This window comes from Cylas formicarius, unplaced genomic scaffold (assembly GCF_029955315.1).
Source record: "Cylas formicarius isolate icCylForm1 unplaced genomic scaffold, icCylForm1.1 PGA_scaffold_2__14_contigs__length_35257938, whole genome shotgun sequence".
In the NCBI taxonomy this organism is placed as follows: Eukaryota; Metazoa; Arthropoda; class Insecta; order Coleoptera; family Brentidae; genus Cylas; species Cylas formicarius.
Genome location: NW_026844319.1, coordinates 18851293 through 18875287, shown reverse-complemented (window position 1 = coordinate 18875287; position 23995 = coordinate 18851293). Strand labels below are relative to the sequence as shown.

Genomic DNA, 23995 nt, shown 5'->3' with positions numbered 1-23995 from the left:
TATGGAATTCACAAAAAAGTTTTCAAACGAATTAAGGCGTTTATTATTTAAAAATTGTCATGTTCTTTTTGTCTTTTCTTGCCAAAATTTGAATTCGTGCATATTTTATTTATTTTTAAATACTTACTTATTTTTATTTTATTTTTTCTTATTTCTTTATCTGAAGATAGAATGTACAAGATTTTCAACGTATTTAAAAAAAAGTTAACCGTATAAATTTAATAAAATTCAATAAACCCTTTACTAACTTTTTAAAGGTAAATCGGGCGCGTATTTAGTTGATCATTGATTAACAATAGTATAAATTAATAAATTATCATTATATTCTCTTTTTAGGTATTTGAATGTCGTTTGACAGTTCTGTAGATCGTGCTACTACATCGTCTGTCTCGAGTTCCACGATACTCACGACAGATTTGTCAAGCCTTTGGAAATCTCCGCAAAATCCAAACAAAGTAGAGGTCCAAAAAAAGAAAATGAAAAGAACTGAAAATGAGCCTAATTTGAGTAGTTTCGTAATGCTAACATAAACATCTGAAAAAGAAAAGATTGACAAACAAATAGCAAAGGCAATTTGTTGTTGATTATTTATAGATGTACATCACTCAATGGGATATATTATTAAAAACCTGTGAAGAAAACAAAAACTAAATTCGACTATTTACCAAAAGGTATAAAATATGGGACATAAACATGCATCAAAAGAATATTTAAGCATTTTAAAACCAATATCAAGGGCTCTTGATGTTTTGCAGAGAAAAAACGCTATCATCTAAGATGCTGTAGAGCAGTGGAAACATTTACAATATTTTTTCCAGAATATTGTACCTTTGAAAAATACAAAAAAATCAGGATAGATATAAGCAGCCACTCACGCCATATTATACAGCCTATATTATTGAACCCTCAAAGGAAAAATATGAGTTAACATCCGAAGCTTTTTCAAAACAATTTATATATATAAATATATAAATATATATATATATATATATATTTATATATATATATATATATATATATATATATATATATATATATATATATATATATATATATATATATATATATATATATATATATATATATATATATATATATATATATATATATATATATATATATATATATATATATTCACGTATTGATTCACGGATGGAAAAATGTGATGACACTATATTCCGGGATATCATCTGTTCGCTTGTTGAACTCCGACTGGAATTCTGCAGACGTTTCGCCAAAATCTCATTTGGCATCTTCAATGCCCGCGCTCCGAAAACACTTCGAACACTGGGAGGTTATCGGCGGTGCGTGCGGTATTTATACTCTGCGCCGGAGATGGTAACGGTGCTGCTTGTGCGTGGGGGAGGTGGCTCCGCCCCCGAATTGTCGCGTTGTTAATTTCGCCCGATCGTAGTTGCGATGTCCCCGCAGAGCGAGGCGCAGCGTTCGAAGCGTTTTCGGAGCGCGAGCATTGAAGATGCCAAGTGAGATTTTAGCGAAACGTCTGCAGGATTCCAGTCGGAGTTCAACAAGCGAACGGATGATATCCCGGAATACAGTGTCATCATATATATATATATATATATATATATATATATATATATATATATATATATATATATATATATATATATATATATATATATATATGTTATATCCGGAAATCCTATTGTCCATATGGGTTAAATGCCACCGACCTGCAAGAGTGCAACGATTGCGAAAACGTCGTGTCAACGATATGTCGCAACATCCGCAGCCGTCGACCCCGTCAACGTCAGCATAAATTTATTATAAATACCAATTTCTATTGTAACACGTTGTCTGATAACATTCTCTCATCACGAGGTTATTATGTCCATTTTTAGTTTGATTTTAACGGTCTGATAACATTCTCTCATCACGAGGTTATTATGTCCATTTTTAGTTTGATTTTAACGGTCTGATAACATTCTCTCATCACGAGGTTATTATGTCCATTTTTAGTTTGATTTTAACGGTCTGATAACATTCTCTCATCACGAGGTTATTATGTCCATTTTTACTTGTATTTTAACGGTCTAATAACATTCTCTCGTCACGAGGTTATTACGTCCAATTTCATTTTGATTTTTATTTTAATTTAAAGTTAATAAATATATTTTTTAAAAAGTTATTTTTGAAAAGTGAAATATAAACATTGGCGCAGTCGGTAGGATCCGTTCACGTTGCTAGAACACGAGTATTCTAACTAGTGACGGCGGATTCCAATCCCTTAGACGGAAAGAAGAACCATCGCAGCCCAGTCGTGCCGGAACAAGGAACCTTCCATCACCGTTTCGAGAGGCAAGAATTCGGAGTAGGATCTGTTCACGTTGCTAGAACACGAGTATTCTAACTAGTGGCGGCAGATTCCGACCCCTAAATCTAGGGAACAACGAAGACAGCCCATCGTACCGGAACAAGGATAAACCCATCAACCGTCTCGAAAGGCAGCAATGAAAATAGTACTGTAAGTGTTAAGAATCGTTACGAATAATCTTATTTTTAATTTGCAACATTGTTGAATTTACTACGTTCGATTACCCAAGGTTGAAAATTACCTATTTATTGAATTTCCCAACGTAGAATCGTTCCGTGATAATTATTTTGATTAAATTTTAGTCTCCAAGTTTAACTTGGCAATATTTAAAACAAAAAAATAATTGTGTTTGAACTTCTTATAAATTTATTTGCTTTTTCTTAAAACCTAAAATAATGGCAACTCAATCAGACGAACCTAGTACAATGCTGGAAGTTGAACCATATAAACTTTCGGAAATTTTCTGTATCGTACCTGAATTTGAGGGCGACCAAATCTTTTTAGGAAATTTTATAAACGCGTGTGATTGTGCTTATAATATGGCAACGACGCAACAAAAAATTCTTTTAGTGATTCACATTAAAAATAAGCTCCGCGGTAAAGCAGCTCAATTAATTAATTCTAGGAATCCTGATTCATATCTAGAAAGAAAGAAACTATTAACTCTACACTTTGGTGATTCTAGAGATTTACCTTCCCTAATTCATGACCTTCAACGTCTTAAACAATTGCCCAATGAATCAGCATTAACATTTTTCAATCGTCTTCAAGTCCTAAATGCGAAAATGCATTCATGTGTTCAAAAATCCACCACATTAGGATCCAAAGAGCAAAAGGATGCTCAGATATCTTTAATTGAGACTATGACCCTTAATACACTTCTTACAGGTTTAGAACCTAGATTAGGTCAACTCATTCGTGCTAGTAATCCCACTTCACTTTTAGAAGCCCAAGCAAGGATTCGTCGAGAACTCCAACTCTCATATTTTGAAAATCAAAAATCTGTCAAATTAAATTCTCCTAAATCGCATTCTGCGAATATTCGAACCCCTCTTCAGCAACCCAAATGCACTTTGTGTAATAAAATTGGCCATACTTCAAATCAATGTAGAAGTACGCATCAGCATGTCAAACCAAATTTTTCGCAATATCCACAGCGACCTTCTAATTGGTTCCAACAAAGCAACATTAGCAACAACTCGAATCAAATACCGATGAAATCTTCAAACTCTTATCCTAAGCCACATTTTATGAATCCAAACCCGCAGCGAACTCATCACGTAAACTCAAACCCGATCTACATCGACGGTTATTCCGGAAATTCCCAGGAATTGTCACATGAAAATTACACTCTTCAAGAAGATAATGAATTTCAAAATCATTATTCTAACCATCCAGAAAACTGCGAACCAGAGCAGGATTTTCAAGAAAGCCCTTACGATATCCCACCAGACGAAATGTCTCCAGACCCGATTTTCGAAATCAATTCCCAAATTCAAACCCTGAATTTAGACAACATGAATCCCAATCTAAACTTTCCAGAACAGAACTTCTGTTAAACCCTCTTCTTACGGTAAATTCTAAAAATTTATACTATATTTTTGACGCTACGCAAAAATTCAAAATATTAATAGATACAGGCGCAGGTATTTCTATCTTTAAATATAAAACCGCTGAAAATTACATAACACGAGTTAAGGAAAATATTACCATCCAAGGTATAACAAATCAAACACTTTTTATTAAAGAATCCACACTTATTCCATTCACCGATAACGACAAACATAAAGTATATCTTTACGATCTTGATATCGAATTTGACGGAATTCTCGGTTTAGATTTTCTTGATCGCTACCAATGTATAATCGATTTAAAGTCCAAAAAACTTATAACGAATTTTAAAACAATGCCTTTGCATAAAGTAGGACACGAATCTGTTCTTCCCAAAATTTGTAAAAAACCTGAACAAAATATTCAAAATCGAATTTCAATCGAACCTAGGACCGAAAGAATTTTCAAATTAAAATGTAGTTTAACAAACACAGACGCTATTCTCCACTCTCAAGAATGTGAAAAAGTTAGGTTACCTAATGCTTTAGTTAAAGTAAATAACAAAGGTGAATTTTTTACTACTGTTATTAACGCTAATGCTATCCCAAAAACTATAGATTTTTCAAATTTATCTATCGAACCTTTTAATACAAATCTTAACGAAAAAGAAATAAATAATATTTTCAATTTAAATCCTCAACCTGTTGATAGGCGCGGTATAATTCAATCCCAGTTACGCACCGATCATTTAAACGAAGAAGAAAAAGAATTAATAACACAATTATGTCTTGATTTTTCTGATATATTCTATTTAGAAGGAGATCATTTAAGTTTTACTAATGAAATTAAACATACTATTGAAACGAACAACGCCAGACCGATTTTTACCAAATCATATAGGTACCCACATGTCCACAAACAAGAAGTAAAGTCACAAATCAACAAAATGCTCGAACAAGGAATCATTCGACCTTCCACTTCTCCATGGTCTTCCCCTGTTTGGGTTGTCCCAAAAAAATTAGACGCTTCTATGAAACAAAAATGGCGCGTAGTCATCGACTATCGCAAACTAAATGAAGTCTCTGTCGACGACAAATACCCTCTTCCCAATATTTCCGATCTCTTAGAACAGTTAGGCAGATGTCAGTATTTCACTACTTTGGACCTAGCCTCTGGGTTTCACCAAATTGAAATTGATCCCAAGGACGTTGCTAAAACTGCATTTTCAGTTGAAAATGGTCATTTTGAATTTCTCCGTTTACCCTTCGGACTAAAAAATTCTCCATCCACTTTCCAACGTGTCATGGACAACATTCTCTTAGGTCTTCAAAACGAACGATGTCTCGTTTACATGGACGATATTATCGTTTATTCCGCTACCATACACGAACATATACAAAGGTTAACTGATGTCTTCAAACGCCTTCGTGGTGCAAACCTCAAACTCCAACCTGACAAGTGTGAATTTTTTCGAAAGGAAGTAGCTTATTTAGGGCATCTCGTGACCCCAGATGGAGTCAAACCCAACCCTGAGAAAATAGACGCTATTCAAAAAATTTCAGAACCAAAATCACCAAAAGACATTAAATCCTTCCTTGGTTTAGCCGGTTACTACCGACGTTTTATCCCCAATTTCGCTAAGATCTCAAAAGCTTTAACTAGACTTCTCCAAAAAGACACACCCTTCGTATTCAATTCAGAATGCAAAAATTCATTTGATGAGCTTAAAAATGCTCTAATACGTGACCCAATACTCATTTATCCAAATTTCGAGGAAACTTTTGTCCTAACCACCGATGCCAGTGCATTTGCCATTGGTGCAGTTCTTTCACAAGGTCCAATTGGAAAAGACCTTCCCATAGCATATGCCTCTAGAACTTTATGTAGTGCAGAGACGAAATATTCAACTATAGAACGGGAACTTCTCGCCATAGTATGGGCAGTTAAACACTTCCGCCCTTATCTGTTCGGAAGAAAATTTACTCTCGTTACTGATCATCGTCCTTTAACTTGGCTATTTTCGATAAATGATCCTGGTAGTCGTTTAGCTCGATGGCGTCTTAAGCTTGAAGAATACGACTATACCATTGTGTATAAGCCCGGTAAAATAAATAAAAACGCAGACGCTTTATCCCGTGTTAAAATTAACCATATTCAAGATTGTGTCGATCTCCAAAAGAAAATTTTTATCCTTGCATCTAATAACGATGACATTCACAACCGACCATCCACAAGTAAAGAAGAAATCGTTCACGATGACAATTCTAATAATTCAGATATCGAAGACGACACAGCGGAAGTTACAGAAGAATACAACAACTTCGCATACCTTCACAAAACCACATCCCTTATAGATTATTCCAAAATAGAAACCTCTAATTCGCAACTTCTCGACAAAAACCACAAAGATATTGTCACTTTCTTTTGGCAATCAAAACTTGATGATTTGCATAACAAAATAATGGACGATATTTTTGAAGAAGATATAAATTTTACGTTTAACAAAATTAACATTTTTTCTAGCAAAACCGTCAAAGGCAGGAAATATTATATAATCCCTCTTCCATATGACAATGAAACTGTAGTTCAACATTTATTCTATATTTTATTCACAGCTAAAAATGACTTTGATCTTTCAAAACTGTATTGTATTGAAAATAATTTACAACTTCCAATATTAGAAGTATTCTCCTTTATATTTTCCGAAAAGGATATAAAACTAAGAATCTGCCAAGATATAGTTCGAACTCCCGATCAAGATAAAATCCCTATCATTTTAGACCAATACCATTCAGGAAAAAATAATTTACATCGCGGAATCAACGAAACAGTTAAGCGCATAAAGCAAAAATACAATTGGCCAACCTTGACCAAAGATGTCGAAAACTATATTAGAAAGTGCGAAATATGTCAAAAAGTCAAGATCTATCGTAAAAACCTCAACACACCATTAGTTATCACAGAAACTCCTAAAACTCCTTTTGAGCGCATTAACATCGATATTTTCGAATTCCCAGTTCGTAATTACGCCCTTACCATAAGAGACGAACTCACAAAATTCACCCAGGCATATCCAATAAAAGACAAAAAAGCTTCTACAATCGTTACTACCCTTCTTCTCTACTTCCAACATTTTGGAACTCCTCTTAGAATACATTGTGACCATGGCCGGGAATTTGATAACTCCCTCGTCAAAGATCTTTGTCTTTTGTACGATATAAAGTTAACTTTCTCCAGCGTTAGCCACCCACAATCTAATGGATCACTAGAAAGATTCCATGCCGAAAATCCAAAAGAACACCCCTTTCATGCTCTTCCATACGCAATAATCTGCTACAACAACACAAAGAATAAAACGCATGGTTTTTCCCCTTATGAACTAATATTTGGGCACACTTCTAGTAGGCCTCCAGAAATTCTGTATAATGAAGAACAACTCATCACCAAATACATCCGAGACCTAAATAATCGCATGCAGCATTATTACAGAGTCGCGCGTACCCGCACTGATCAACAAAAACAAAAATCCAAAGTAAGATTTGATCAAGCAATCTCTAGAAATATGACTAAATATAATGTAGGAGATAAAGTTTATGTTAAGGAAACTCAAATTAGCGATAAAGCTCAGAATAAATTTAACGGTCCGTATGAAATTCTTGAAGTATTTGAAACTTCAGCCACTGTCAAAAATTTAGCTACCGAACAAGTTTCAAAATTTAATTTTGACAAGTTTAAACCTTATTACGATTAAATTAAATTTCTTTCAAGATCTTGGGACTGATCTCTACGGTCGCACCCCAAATCCTCATTACTCCAGTAAATAATACAGTAGGCATCTTATACCATGAAGAAAGTAGTCTAAAAGTATCCAACAACAAATGGAAGCTGCTAGTTTATAAAAAAAAACTAAAACCTCTGCGAGAAACCATACGACATAATAACAAAATACTTTCCTCTCTCACAAAAAAATGTTAGACGATTCTTTTCCTCGTACGACAGCCTTAAAAACAAGTATCCAAACTCATTTTAGTCTTCTAACTATAATTGCTGACTCAGTCGAAGAGAAATTTTAAGAAATTACTATCAACACTGAAAATTTTAATTTTAGAACTAAACGCGGTTTAATTAACGGTGTAAGAACTATTTTTAAATTAATTACCGGAAACCTAGACTCTACAGACGGCGAATACTTTAATGAATGTATAAATAAAGTAACAAAATCTTTTAATTCTACAATTCAAAGTCTCCGAATCGACGAAGAAACTTTCAATCAGGATCTAACTCAAATTCAAAAATCTCTCTATGATATTTCGGACACCGTAGCATTTTACGAAAGTCAAATTAAAACACTTAATCTTTGCGAAAGCCTTATGGAAAGTTATGTATACCTAGAGTCTTAACGCAATCACGTTCGCACGAATCAAAGTTTTACATAGTTCTATTATTTACCCACGAGATTTAGTCATTTCTCTTCAGGAAATTTCAAAATCCTTGACAAAAAATAATTTACCACTACCACCCTATACTTCGAGCATTGCAAGGTACGTAGATATTATGGAGCTAGAAGCATTTCAAACTGAAAATAAAGTTGTTTTTGTACTAAGAATACCCTTAATTGAGCCTGAAATATACACATTGTATCGTGTTTTACCTATTCCAATTTTGGACAATCGAACACGATTATTTCATATAATTCCATCAACAATAAAATATATTGCGCGTGATGACGATTCTTTACTCTATGTACTACCTGAAGATCTAAAAAGCTGCAAACAAATTCGCGGTAAAGAAAGAATCTGTTTTAACTTAATGCAATATCCCATCGATAGAGAAGCACTTTGCGAAGCGCAGTTGCTTAGACATTCCGATCGTGTTCCTGTTACATGTCAATCTTCAATCGTCTTGGCCTCCGATTACAATGTTATAGAAATCGACTTTAATTATTGGTTAATTACCGTATCCGAACCACTACCAATCTCCATTAAATGTGGAAAAAGAGACCTCGTAGCCGAAATGTTAAAAACTAATTCTTTACTTAAACTACAACCAGATTGCAGTGCATTTATTGGAAGCTCCAGAGTACGAGCTAAATACTTTGTCGAAGAATATAAGAACGTGACCTACAAGAGCCACGCCGTGGAGATTCCATATGATTGCTGTTCTCACATTCCAGAGAAGTTTCAACCCCCAGAGTTGAAACCCCTGAAGCTAAGTAAGATCGACACCGACGACCTTAACGTGGCCCAACACAAGCTGCACGAATATTCGGAAAAATTAGAAAACCTACTTCATCAACCAACCCTTCAGAAACATTCTCACTGGCTGACAATTATTTCGATTATTTTAATGATTGTTTTAGTACTTTGCTATTTCGTTTGCAAGTGCCGTAGAAAGAAACCGACAACACTCAGCATCGCCGATGGCAACGATCCCCAACAACCTCCGAAGCCAAGTCGAAGACCCCTGCTCCCGATGCAACTCAAATCACTAACTCCGAAAAGACGGACTAGCATCCACCCAGAAGTAACTACCCGAGAAGCTACGCTTTAATTAGTCTACGAAAAGCTGCAGCTAGGCTCCACCTTTTCACTTAATGAGGGAGCTGTTATATCCGGAAATCCTATTGTCCATATGGGTTAAATGCCACCGACCTGCAAGAGTGCAACGATTGCGAAAACGTCGTGTCAACGATATGTCGCAACATCCGCAGCCGTCGACCCCGTCAACGTCAGCATAAATTTATTATAAATACCAATTTCTATTGTAACACGTTGTCTGATAACATTCTCTCATCACGAGGTTATTATGTCCATTTTTAGTTTGATTTTAACGGTCTGATAACATTCTCTCATCACGAGGTTATTATGTCCATTTTTAGTTTGATTTTAACGGTCTGATAACATTCTCTCATCACGAGGTTATTATGTCCATTTTTAGTTTGATTTTAACGGTCTGATAACATTCTCTCATCACGAGGTTATTATGTCCATTTTTACTTGTATTTTAACGGTCTAATAACATTCTCTCGTCACGAGGTTATTACGTCCAATTTCATTTTGATTTTTATTTTAATTTAAAGTTAATAAATATATTTTTTAAAAAGTTATTTTTGAAAAGTGAAATATAAAATATATATATATATATATATATATATATATATATATATATATATATATATATATAAATTGCGAAACAGCTACAAAAAACAAAATAGTTCCTGTTTGCACCTGCTTCCCCAACGAACTTTCAGCACTTTTGGTTTTGCGCACTCAGATATAAGGGACAGGGATGGGGATAGAAAAAGGGGGATAATTAATATTTTTGTTCAAACTATACAACGAAAATGCAGAAGCATAAAGCTTATGTTATTATGTTATTTGTCTTATTTTTTTAAAGAGTTGTGTTTTACTTTTTATTTGTGATTTTATTTTTACGTTGGTCTCAATAAATCATGATTTTAAAATGAAAAAATCAAGTGATTCAAATCGCTTGATTAAAATCAGCCAAACCCTGCTGAAAAATCTGCTTTAAAACTGCAAGTAACGAGATTTTTGGATATTTGACAATATTTAATAGGCACCTAATTTAAAACGTCCTTTAAGTACCCAGTTCCTGCAGTAGACCCAATTAAATATACATGTTGTGCATTTAATAATGCTTTGCCTTTTACAAAACTTCGCTTTCCTCATTATGCTTTGAATATGATAAAAATGGATTTACTAGTAAGACGTTCTTGAGTCATTTTCCGCAAAAGCTAATAACAGAACCACGAATAATACTTTATTGCCGCTTATGTGAGTAGAATGAGTTGATCAAAGGTTCAAAGGTAAAATGTAAACATGAAAGACTTCCAAGCGGTCACAGTTGTTTACCGTTAGCATCGTTACCATCGTTGAATAAATTCGCGAACAAATTATTCAAAAGTAGAATAAGAAGAAAACCGAACATCTTGATTGCGTTCCGTTGAAAGCTTAAACTACTATAAGAAAGCAATGCACATTTGGTTGTTGTACTTTGATAATATTTGAGTAATTAGTAAGAGGTGTTTCAATCGAGTACCTCGGGAGAACAGAGTCATGAAAAATTAGTGATAATATATCCTTATTCGACCTTAAATTCGAATAACTAAGGGACAATTGAATTTTAGGGACGGACTTGGGGACATGCAAGCTTCAGTTTGTTACACCAGCTATATTACAAATTCTACGTTCTATTCCCAAGTCAAGTTTTGATTGGCGCCGGCATTTTTTTAATTAACTAGAAATTAATAAAATTGAAGACGGCGTTGAATTTTCTGTTTGGAATCTTTAAATTAAAATATATTTTGTCATTTATCTAAATAATATATTTTTTACTTAGAACTAAGTGGACCTATTTTGGTTTTTATTGTCAAGTCAAGTCATAAGTGTTCAAAATTACACCAACTATAAGAAAGATACATTAGGTCCTTTTTATTATTTAAATAAAGAAAATTAGTTAAGACGTTCACACATTCATTCAGTTCACGATCCCCCCTCAATAAAATCAAACTCTTAAAAGTAACACAAATTGATTTTGAGTCAATCAAAACATCATAAGCTAGTAAAACTATCGGCCCATATCAATTCTTAGCAATCTTTCTAAACTCTTGGAAGTTATAGTTTGTGAATGTGTTTATTCTAGCCTTACGAACAATATTAGTGTTGAGCAACAAGCAATCTGGGGATGGAAGGGATGGATTTTCAAAAAGCATTTGATCAAATAGATCATATAGCATAGCGTTGTCGTTACGAAACATGCGGAAATCCTGTCTATTATGTCGTAGACATCTTACAATACGAGGGGTTTGGTTCCCTAGTATTTCATCCCACGTCGAGGGTACTACAAGGGTCAAATTTAGGACCTCCTCTTTTTATCATATTTATTGATGATCTAATTGGTAAGTTGAATTGTAATAAATTAGTATATGCTGATGATTTAAAAATCTATCGCACGATTAGTTCTAACGAAGATTGCTTGTTGCTTCATAATGTCATATCAGAATGGTGTCTGGTTAATCAATTAGGTCTAAATGTTTTTAAGTGTAACGTGCTTACTTGCGCTAGAAAGCTGAAAATAAATTTATTTTATTACGTAATAAATGGAACTGTATTGTATCGATTAAGTGAAGTTAAAGATTTGGGGATTGTCTTCGATTTCACACTTACTTTTATACCTCATATTAAGCAATTAGTATTATCGGCATCAAAAGCGCTGGATTTTGTAATAAAAAGTTGCCAACACTTTAACAATATGTCAGCTATTGGAACTCTCTACTATTCTTACGTGAGATCTAAATTAGATTATGGGACATTGGTGTGGCGTCCAATATATCAATTTCATATTGATAGCTTGGAGAGTTGATCCAGAGTGAAATTTTGCGTCCCCGGAATTAAAGCCAGATTTAGGCCTACTTTTCATCTCACTTACTCCTTGGACAAATGTTTTAAATCATTCGCCAATCTTGTTTATGTGTTTAACTTGAATATTCTTTCAGACATATGTGATATTAATGAGAATACACTTCGTGAGATTGTTAACTGTTTTTTGTTTCATACGCAGAGCTTATAACTGCTTCGAGTACGTGTGTGAGTGTGAGTTCTTAGAGTACGCGTACTGCATTTTGTATTGAATTTTCATTATTTTTCTCTTATTTATATATTTTCTGGAATTGAGTGTAAACCTGAAATTAATTTGCTTATTATTATAATTTGCTTATTATAAAACTAAAAAGGAAAAGAAGCATGTATGTTTTGTCATTTTCATTGTGATTCATGTGAAAATCGAAGGAAAGTAGTCGTGGTGGGAAAACATTTGCTGTGTGGTCGGTCACTTAAGTGTGCAACATATGGCATTGAATTATGTTTACTGAAGAACTAAATAAGAACTAAAAATAATGTATAGAGCCCTTGCGTATGCTGATAATACAAGCACTTTTGAATAAAACATTAACAATTGTTAAGGGGAGATATTCAATATGAAATTTCTAAACAAGCTTTCAACCAATACGCCATGTTATTTCAAATGTCACTTTAAGCCAATAAGAGTTTACGTTAACAATCCACATGACCGCTGATAATTCGTGAATTCAATTTACTGCATGCGGTATCTTTTCGGCATTATTTGACAAAAGTATTCCCAGACCCAATTACGTTTTTAGTTAATGGTATGGAGACCGCTTTTTAGAAAAAAAATGGCGCAAAGTGTCGTTTGTAAAATTTACGAGGTGGTATGGTATTTACGGCCCCTGCATTGCCTGCGTTGTCTAGGTTGCAGCTATGTGGTATAGTGCCAATCGCCTTATTGTAAAAATAAACAGTTATCTCCTAATGATCGAGAAAAAAAAGTTATGTCAGGCAATTTTTTTTTCTTGGAACAAAATTATCGGTAAGCAACTGGCCCTAAAATTTGTTTGTAATTACACGAATCCTTAATTTACATTCCCGGGAAACGTCGTAACAATGCCTTTCGCGGTGGTCGATATCGTTTAAATATTTCACGAGCATTATATTATATTGACAGACGTGAACGACTTTCTAAATAAGGTCAAGGATTTTTCGCATCAAAGCCACGACTCACCGTTCATTTCTGTTCGCTGAAATTTCCAGATCTTTGATGAAAGGAAAATGACTCTTCGGTATACTGTAGACGATAAACTGCTCAGAAGTGGCGGTCGTCCATGGCACGCCGCAACGCTCCTGCTGGTACGGAACGGCGTACTGCTGAAGGCTGCAGGAACTGGTACCAGATTCGTCGTCACCGTCGTAACCACTAGAAATTAAAACAAATGATTAATCCAAATTAATAAATGTTGATCATTAACGCCGTTGATAGGTTGCTATAATTTTTCAGACAATTTTCCAACTATCAGAATGTTACTCAGCAATTTTTTCGTGCTATATACGACCATTCGTTATATATGCTATTAGTTAAGCGTCTATTAGCTGACGTTTCGATTTGTTTTCATCACCCACGGACACATAACGCTACACATAAAAGTTTTCATTGTAACACGTAGACTGGTTCGATCCACTATGATCTACGCATGTTTTTCCTTACTGCGAATGCCTTTTTAAATAGCTCCTATATTATATCAAAGTTTCGTGTAAATTTGATAGGTAAAGGTAAAAGATTAGTACTTAAAAAGTTTTCTTTAATTGTTCCAACATTTTTCAATAAGCCCATAATTTTGTTTCATTGTATTTTCGAAACTTTGCATTTGTAAGCAATCAGATGACATAAATATGGTCTCCCGAGAAAAGAGCTATACGTGCATAACATTTAAACTGGAAAGTTGAACATAATCAATACGCTTACACCAAACTGAAGCAAGCATCCTTGACATTCAAAATTTATCGCACGATATACTGTTTTTTTTTAGGCCTACGATAAAAATAATACGAGCGTGATATGATTATTTAGGAGGGACGTCACTGGTACGCATATGAGGGACATGTATAACGTGTTTTTGTTTGTATTCATATTTGAATCAATCGAAGTCAATTATTCAATGTCATCTGCACACGGAAAATTAAGTATGATCTATATAATACAGGGCGTCCCAATAGTATAATTGATTGTCCTAATTCAAACCAATTCCTTTAATACAGGGTGTTTTCTAATTGAATGTCAATAGCAAAGGGGCGATTTTTGTATCCATTTTAAAAAGAAAACCTCTTATACAGATACAGGGTTGAAAGGTTTTCAAAAATAAAATATGTTTTTTTTTAATATGTGTAAAACAACTTTAGACATTTTAATGAAATGTGGCAGACATATAGTATGTATGATTATTTAGTGTAACGCATTTTTTTTTAAATACGCCAACATCATTTCTACAGAAATTTAATTTCTTGATTTTTTTCGGTTTTCGCCTAAAAAACTTAAAACCTCTTCTTTGTATGGCCATAACAATATCGTTAATATGACAGTATGCAGAGAATTATTATTATTATTTCTTACTTAAGTAATTGCCTCTCTGTTTTGTAAACATACTTCAAAAAATCGAAGTACGGATACGAGGTACGTAAACTTTGAGATCCTTATAATCATTTCCTGTCATTGTAGTAGACTGGGTGCATCTGTAAGAATTATTAATTCTGTTGTCAAAGCGGTTAACTGACAGTTGTTTGACATCAGTTTTTAAGTTCTTCCCGTCTTATTGATTTGGTGTTTAAAATATCCGAGCATTGTTATTTTAAAAAGAACGGTCGAGTTTACTGATGAGGAGTTGACAGATATGTAATTTATGTATGCTTTGGTTGATGGCAGGACATCGGAAGCTGGGCGATGATAAGAGTGTTTTCCAGTTATACCAGATAGGCGAACATTTTCAAATGTACTAATGTTGACTAAAACAGGTACTTTGAGGGCAAATAATCATTTAAACGGGACGCATCGGACTGTAAGAACTCCAGAAATTGAAGAAGCAGTTTTAAATTCTATCGATGGAAAAAACTTAGTACTAGTCTTGGTTTGGAAAATTTTGTACGATTTTCTTTTTGTACCCATATCATATTCAGTGTTACTTCCCAGAGATTTTACTCTACGTGTTAATTTTTGTCAATGGTTTTTGCACAAAATTGCGCATTATGTCATGTTTAACAAAGAAATACTATTTACAGAAATGCAATCAGAAATTTTCACAATAACCATATTTGCCCCCCATGTAGTTGTAGAATTTAAACATCAAGAACAGTTTTCGGTAATTGTTGGGGCTGGAATTGTTGGAATTTACTTATCTGACCCTTTTTTGGAAGAGGATTTAGCAATATTCCTAGAAGAAGTACCACATTTAATTATAAACAGAATGGGTTCAAGCATGACCGCGCGCCTGCTCACTTTCGTATTGCAGTAAGAGAAATTTAAATTACACATTTAATAATCTATGGGTATGTCGCGGCGGACCTCAACCATGGCCCCTAGGTCCCCAGATTTAAATACTTTGGACTTTTTCTTATGGGGGCATCTTAAAAATCTGGCTTATCGCACCCCGGAAGAGCCCAAGGATAGTATAAGAGCTTCCTGCGATTTAATAAGAAACACTGGAGGTATACTTTAAAGAGTGCGTGGCGATAGAGCTGAAGAGTGTATCCTTCAAGGTGGATGATAATTTCAACAAACATATCTAGTTTCTATATTCTACTTTTTTGCAAAATGTGTATTGTTGTTTATCTTTTCGTTCGGATGTTAAATTATTTCATTAAAACTGTAAAAGTAAGAAGAATAGCCTAATTTTTTTTTGAAGGATACTTGTTGGTAACTAAAACGTAGATATTTTGTTTCAGATAGATTTTTCCCAAAAAAAATTCTCGATTTAACCAGTGCAGTGACGACCTAATTAACCAATTATTTGTTCATAGACAGCCAGTGACACGCCACTGATTTCCTTAGAAAAAGAGCAGCAGCTTAATTTTTTTTAGTTCGGCGCACGGGTTTCACTTAAAAATAAAAATTAATTTCTTTGCAGGCTGTCATATTAACGATATTGTTAAGAAATTAATTTTCTTTAGAAATGATTGGAGATTGTGAGAATAATTTTTATTTTAAGAGAAATCGGTGGCGTACCATCAATGTCTGCCAAAATAGACAGTACGCCCGCCACTGGTGTATGTTAAAAAAAATTTGGTACACTAAATACTGCCTCTTGATACATAGTACATGTGTCCCAAATTTCATTAAAATATCTAAAGTGTTATTACAGATATTAAAAAAATATATTTTATTTTTGAAAACTTTACCACCCTGTATCTCAAAAGACGTTTTCTTTTTAAAATGGACCCAGAAATCGTTCCCTTAATTATTGGCATTCAATTAGAAAAAACTCTGTATATACAATGTTTTTTAAAGTAAATTTAGGATTGTTCTTATCATACAGCCTATATATTTCTTCACATTTGGATTTCACAAATAGTTCTAAACATCCTTAAACAATAACTTGTTTATTATTTGCAGTTTTTTTCAAAAAATTGGTCAATTCTAAGGTCTTTTGTGAGTGATTCGCTTTGTAGTGCAGACCAATTGGCAGAAATATAGTTGAAACTATGACTTAATAGCTTAATATTAATATGATCGGCCTGCACTATACAGAGTGTGCCAAATTTGGGCTAGAAGTGACGAAATTTCTAAACATCATATTTTCATTTTTTAAATAGAATGCTCATTTTTTTTAATTTTTTGTTACTTGCAACTTTAGACGAACAGTGAAGGAATTTTAAAACGTCCACATTTTTTAATCGAATGCCCATTTTTTTATTTCATTGACATCAAACGCGTCCTTTCAATGAAAACTAAGTTTACGATTACGTTGGCAATGACACCAAGCGTTTTCTTATGACATTTGATGGTGTCATCGTTGTGACGTAGTCGTCACCTTCCCTGAATTCGAGTTGAACTATCTATCAAGTTTGTCTTCACGTTTTTGTTTTTATTACAACAAAATAAAATACAACTTAGCCACTACCAATTTCTAGTTTTTATAGTTATTTATATCGCCTATTAGGACGCTCTGTATGTGTGTTGGTGTATTAAAACTTCACTTGAATACTTATAAAATGTTTATTAAATTCTCGGTGGTCTCCTTGTTGTAGAAGTCCATTATTTTTCTTCCAAAATGTGCCAGATGAAAATACGAAGGGCATATTTTTAGATTATGGACATGAGTTTATTAATGATTTTTATATTTTGTATTAGTTGCATAAAAATTAGAAGGAATGCCAAGTTGAATATTCAGCATATATCATTAAACGTAGTAAAACGTGCATGTGAGTCCTAATTAGGAAATAATTTAAACAGTTTTCAAAAACAATCGACCAACATTGTTGACCTTATTGAACTACCAGTATAGAGAGAAAACCATTGAGTTGGTGAGTGCTGTATAATAATCATCATTTTAAAAAAATAGAATTCTAACTCCGTTTAAATTATGCTAATCCGACCACTCAAATCTACAATAATCGAAACACTTCTGTAAATTCCCGGTTCTGACGTAGACGCCCCACTTTATAGTCGCCAGAGAATCTATGATCTTTATTGTGCCGTTCTATTTTTGGACAACGACACAGTTTCATGTCTTTAGTTTAACGTCATCGCCCCTGCGGTGACACACCCTGTCAAGGCCGCGACCCAACCCCGTGTCAAATAAATTATAAAACAATGGTGGCAACCAAGTCGACAGCGAATACAGTGTCTGTCATTATCAAATTTGTCTGGACTTTCCCGAGAAATTTAAAACTGGCTTAATACAATGTGTTCTGCTTAAAATAAGGTCGTTGTTAGTAGTCTATGAAAATACAATTCCCTTGCCTACATGTATACATGTGTGAATTAATTAGTTGCTGAATATTTGACTAATTTTAATATAAGAAGGAAAATTTCACATGAATATGCGTCTGCAACCGCTCGGTTCTCGGTCTAAAAAAACCTATTTTATTTGATTTTTTTATTATTTTTTAGTTCAATAACATTACAATTGGAAAGGAAGAGCAAGCGAGCATGGCCAGATCAATAAATTTGAATCCTTTTGATTATTTCTTGTCAAGTCACTAGTTTACAAAACTCCGGTCCAAAATAAACTACATTTCATATGATTAATCAGTCGCCAGATATGTTGGAAAGAGTTTGTTAATGTCACAGAAAATAGTTTTGGTTAGCTTTCATGTATTGCAGTGAGCAGTGGTACGATTCAGCAATATATTATTATCTTACAAAACTTCCGGATTCCTCCTGCGTCGGTTTTTGTTGAATCGAATTGGCAAAAACCGACGCAGGAGGAGGTCAGAAGTTTTGCAAAAAGAATTACAGTAACCTGTAGAAGAAAAAAATACATTACCTAGTTTAATAATAAATTAAAAAAACACAAAATAGTTCTGGACTACCTGTATTTCAGCAACCAAGCCGTCGCGGTCCAAGTTGATATTAACTTGTTATCTTAAAATTAGACAAAGATTCACCCTTCAAAGTGTGTTACAAGTATGGTCTGTTCATAGATATAAGAAAGTGACCAATTGCTTTTGGGGTGGTCATTAACATACAATGCAACAAGATTATTACCTAAAGTTTCGGGATTTAAATTCAGGTAAAATTGTGGTCCGTAATAGAAAATAATTTTATACCTACTTGTGATTAATATTCTTATTCTTATTCTTATTTTTTTGAGACTAAGGAAGTTATAAACAATGTTTATTTCACTCTCATTGAACGTGGTGCCAGCAAGCAAGCATCTTTAGAAGAAACGGCCACATTGACGAAAATTCCAACATCAACTGTATGGAAAATTCTGAATAATCCCATTTCAGCGAGGAAAAAAAGAAGCCATGCTGACATTTTCTCGAGTATAGATGAAAGTGATCAAGATATAATATGGCGTAAAATTTACCAGTTATACGAGGAACAAAGCGTGCCTACATTAGATATCTTAATTAGGAGGCTTGAAAAGATGAAATGTGGCAGAACTACCCTATAGAAGTGTATTCAACACATGGGTTTTAGATTTAAAAAAATTGACAAAAGGCAAGTTTTAATGGAATCTTTTAGAATTCGGAAATGGCGACTGGAATATCTTGAAAAATTTAGGATTTACAGAGAACAACAAAGGCCAGTTATTTACTTGGATGAAACCTGGTTCGACACTTACGATAGCCCGAAAAGGGGTCGGGTTGACTTAACTGATAAGTGTAAAACAAACGCGCCATCAAAAGAGTTAAAAAAATAACCATTTTGCATGCTGGCTCTAAAGATGGTTGGATTCCAAATGGACTTCCTCTGTCTGCAAAAAATATTAAAGATTCTCCTCTGAATTACCATGAAGACACCACCGCTGATTTATTTGAAAGTTGGTTTAAAAACAAAGTAGTTCCAAACATTCCTCCTAATAGCGCTATCGTAATGGACATTGCAAGTTATCACAGTAGACAGTTGACTAAAACCACTTCCTCATGTGACACAAAAGCAACAATCCAAAACTACATGTATAATAACCACATTTATATTCACGAAGATTATACCAAAAAGCAATTAAACGAGGTTCTACAAAGCTTGAACCTACAATAATTATGCAAAAAAATCTAGGGCATAGAGTTTTAAGGTTTCCACCTTACCACTGTATATTTAATCCCATTGAACATGTTTGGCATCAACTGAAATCTGCCATTCGTCGTAACAATATTTTTCCCTGTGTTAACTCCAATGTCCTCAAACTTATAGACACCGATGTTCTTAACATCCCTCCACAAAGTTGGGCAAATTCTGTTAAACATATAGAAAAAGCAGAACAATGGTATCCATATTGCAAATAATATAGAACAAATAATAATTAGAACAGGCGATGATAGCCATACTGATACTGATATATTATGTGAACAATTTTAAGTAATTTAAGTAAGTAATAAAAATAGTTTGTAATTTTATTTTAGATTTAAACATAAATACATACATAAATAAATAAATATTGGTTAGTACCTTTCCTTACAAAAATTAATTAATTAAATTCTAAGCAAAGTACGGACCTGTTCGGACATATTTCATTCCTACAGCTTACCCGGGTATTTCTTTAATTCGTATCAGTTACTCACTTTCTTATATCTATGAACAGACTTTACTTTATTAATTATATTACATATAACAATACAACATTTTCAAAGTATAAGTGAATCAAAGCCACTTTTTTTTTTAATTCTTGCGGGCCACCTAATGTCGAATAGTATTTGCAAATCTAAAAAAGCAATCTTCTGCCAAGCCAATAGCAGGCATCAACTGAAATCTGAAACACGTATAGAATAATGTTATGAAGTAAAGTTTCACCTAATTTTGAAATCGATAATCGATGATGTGACAATTAATAACGAATTAAAATCTTAAAATTTGTATCCTCGGTTTATTTAGCCTTTAGGCAAAGCCTGCGATTATGGTCAAGTTTTGGTAAATTTGATTAACTACTAAAATCGAACCTAAAACAAGTTTGATGTAATTTTTTCATTGCAACGAAGAGAAATAATGAAGACCTATTATAAGGTCATTGACATGCGAAGCGAAGGTTAATGGCGGAGTTGAAAAATAAAGTAAAATTTCGTGGAATACAACGAAAATGCGCCATCGCGTGACCGCGCGGTCGGGTGTTGATTTTTCTGTGAAATACTAATAACCTTGAGCTCGGCAAAAGAACCTCTCCTTAATTTTCGAATCGATATCCATGTAAAGGAAACGCTTGATTTTCTCGAACATTTTGATTTCAAGTTGGATATGCGAGAGACTATTTTAGGCCCCCTGAAAGGCGTTTGTAAAGTTATTGTTAAGGTAAAAAATTTGTGGATTCACGTAAGCAATAAGAATTTAAAAAACGTGACCGTGGTCATTTAGTGAATTAATTAAAAATTCACATTTAATCAAATAATCTAAAAATTATTTAACGAATTTAAAAGAATAGGTCAAAATGATATTTGTGTCGCACATGCGTATATTTGAATACAAGAAAGATATTAATGAAAAACTACAAGTTGTTTTAATGTTAAAAACTAAGTGTTACATGTCCAGCTGGATTCACTAAAGAAAAATTTAACTTTTTATTTTCAAATTAGTGTTAATGTTCATGATGCCTTGCGTGAATCCTCTATAATACCTGGTATCTGGGCTTGATATGCGTTTGAAAGTAAAATTTCAAAAACCTTTGGCAAGAGTTTCAATGTAACAAACATTCAATATTTTTCTCGCGCATCCATTTACATTGGTATACAACCAATTATACGCTCGCTTCTGAAGGCATCATTTATTTTGCTCGCTTTTCGCTTTGCTCATAATTTTGAGTTCAATTTTTCTCGATTTTGTGAACGACTATGCAAAAAGCAATTTATTTACAGTAAAGCGGTAATGGTGATATATTATCTGGCAACTGGTGGCCATAAAAATGTTTCAGTCAATTAAAATCGCCTATTTTTTATGGAACGTTATATTGAATGTTTTTATCTATTTCCCAAGGATTGGAAGTACTAGTATAAGAATACACACTAATAGGGTCAATTATACCTCAAAGCGCACAAAGTAAAAACTTTTAGCGCTATTCTAATTCACTTCACTTACTAAATAGAAGTACAAAGCCAAAATCATTGTCCTATATGTACAGTTTAAGTTTTGGTGCTCTTAGCGGCTTACCGTTCTATGGAATATGGTGCATCAAACAAAAATACAAGCAATTTATTTACTGTGTCATCGTCGGACGTGGTTGTATCTTTAAGGTTATGTGAGTTCACCTTCCGTCGCCGACGTCGTCGTCGTCGTCGTCGCCGTCGGCTTCGTGGCGTCGTGACGCGTCGCACTGAACGTGAGGGACGTCGTCGATGTCCACGTCCGTCTGAATCGCGTTTGCGTCTCGGACGGCGTCGCTCTGCCGTCACCACTGAAACGAAAAGTAGAACAGGTGTGTATAGTGCTGTTGCTATGGTTCTTCAACGCCGTCGCCGTTTTTATTTACATTTGCGTTCAAGTTAATGATAGCATGGGCCGTTTGAAGCATTTTTCTTAACGATTGATTGGAAAAACGATGTATCGGGCTGGCGTATCATCGTAGGGTTATCGGGGAGTTTCTTGACTCGAAGTTTTGTCTATGCGGATGGATCACCCAGTGTATTGTTTTCACATATTTTCAATAACGCCACGCGAGCAAAATGTACCACGTTGGCACAGGGACAATTGTTTTTAGATCGACAACACATGATACAGGCGAATTCCAAAATAAAATAATAACTTCAAACTCCCTTTCACCAATTTCAATTTTGTAAATGGTATGTTGTTATTGACCTTACTTAGTATACTTCACAGTATATATCTTGGTCCATTTTTAATGACGTCATTTTCGTTTATTTTTGCCAAACTGTTGCAAATATTCACTAAACAGGATGGTTTTGTTGTTTCTCAACATAAGAGGATCGGCTCAACGGCACGCGATGGGCTAGGATTACCCAAAAAGTTTGTTAAGTTTTCATCTTATTTTACAAGTTTTGGCTAGTTTTAGACATGATGATTTTAAAATCTATTTGCCAGAAACTGCTCGATTACTTGTTTCCCTGTCTCCTTGGTAGAAAATGCCGGACAACTTTCCGAAGAAGTCCAACAGGCTCTTAATAAAGAGTATCGAAGATATAGGGAACAGGGATGTATTTCATAATTTGTTACTTTCGTCTTGTCGAAATTTACGCAAAATCAAAACTTTAAATAAAAACAGATTTAGTTCCGAAGCTTTAAATTTGCTAGAGCCTTCCAAAGAAAATATTAAAATTCTGAGGAAATCAGACTAATTAATTTCATTATTATTATTATTATTATCTATATTCTTATTATTAAATTAAAGTTGATTCTGTTTAGTTTTATTTTGAAATATTTTGCTTTTTTTTTCAAATCGGTTCCTACAAGAACTACAGATTTGCTATTATCTTAGAATAAAGAATACAAGGTGATATTTTTCTACATAATCTACTTATCCGAAGGCAGATACTCTAATTTCTGGTGCAAATATTTATCACAGAACGAATTTTAGAAACCGCATCTTCTATTTTCTAAATAAATGCAGATGCTAAATGCTGCAGATGCACTAGTTTTACCTGGTTATCCGAGTTATATATCTAAGGCCGCGAAAGCCCTGTAGTGAATAGGCAAAAATAAGAACTCGGGAGCCATTGCGGAAAATTTTCCGTTTTCATTAAAATAATATAAAACAATTAAAACGCTCACGCAGCGATTCATTCGGCAGATGTGCATGGCTGCACAAGTCCATCGTATAGCACAACTGTCTGTCTCTATTAACTATTAGGTTAGTCGTGAAAGTTTTTAAATATCTTAGCATTTCTTCCAACTAGACAAAGACACTGGAAATGGAAGCGCGCTGCAACTGGAAATGTGATACAACGAGCAGCAGATTCAACGAAAGTGAGCCCGACAACGATTTCGAACGGCTATTGGATTTTGTGCGGCTAAAGTGTTTCTTTCAAAACGCAGATCGATATCGAATTCCTATAGTCCCTATAGCTGCAAAACGGGCAATAAATTCAGGGTCTGAAATGCTCTTAGAGGCCTAATAAACGTTGTGCGTTGTCATTAATC

General features: G+C 34.0%; 1 protein-coding gene across 1 annotated transcript in view; it reads right to left on the bottom strand.

Moving 5' to 3' along the window:
* The window catches only part of LOC132697706 (phosphatidylcholine:ceramide cholinephosphotransferase 2-like), a 61889-nt gene extending 39628 nt beyond the window's left edge, over positions 1-22261 (bottom strand). The window contains exons 1-2 of the mRNA XM_060663278.1: positions 22102-22261; positions 13487-13678 (exon numbers count right to left, since the gene is read on the bottom strand). Of these exons, the coding sequence (XP_060519261.1) occupies positions 13487-13678; positions 22102-22109 (200 nt within the window). The 5' untranslated portion in view covers positions 22110-22261. The remainder of the gene's footprint in view (positions 1-13486; positions 13679-22101) is intronic.
* Between the last annotated feature and the right edge of the window lie 1734 nt (positions 22262-23995).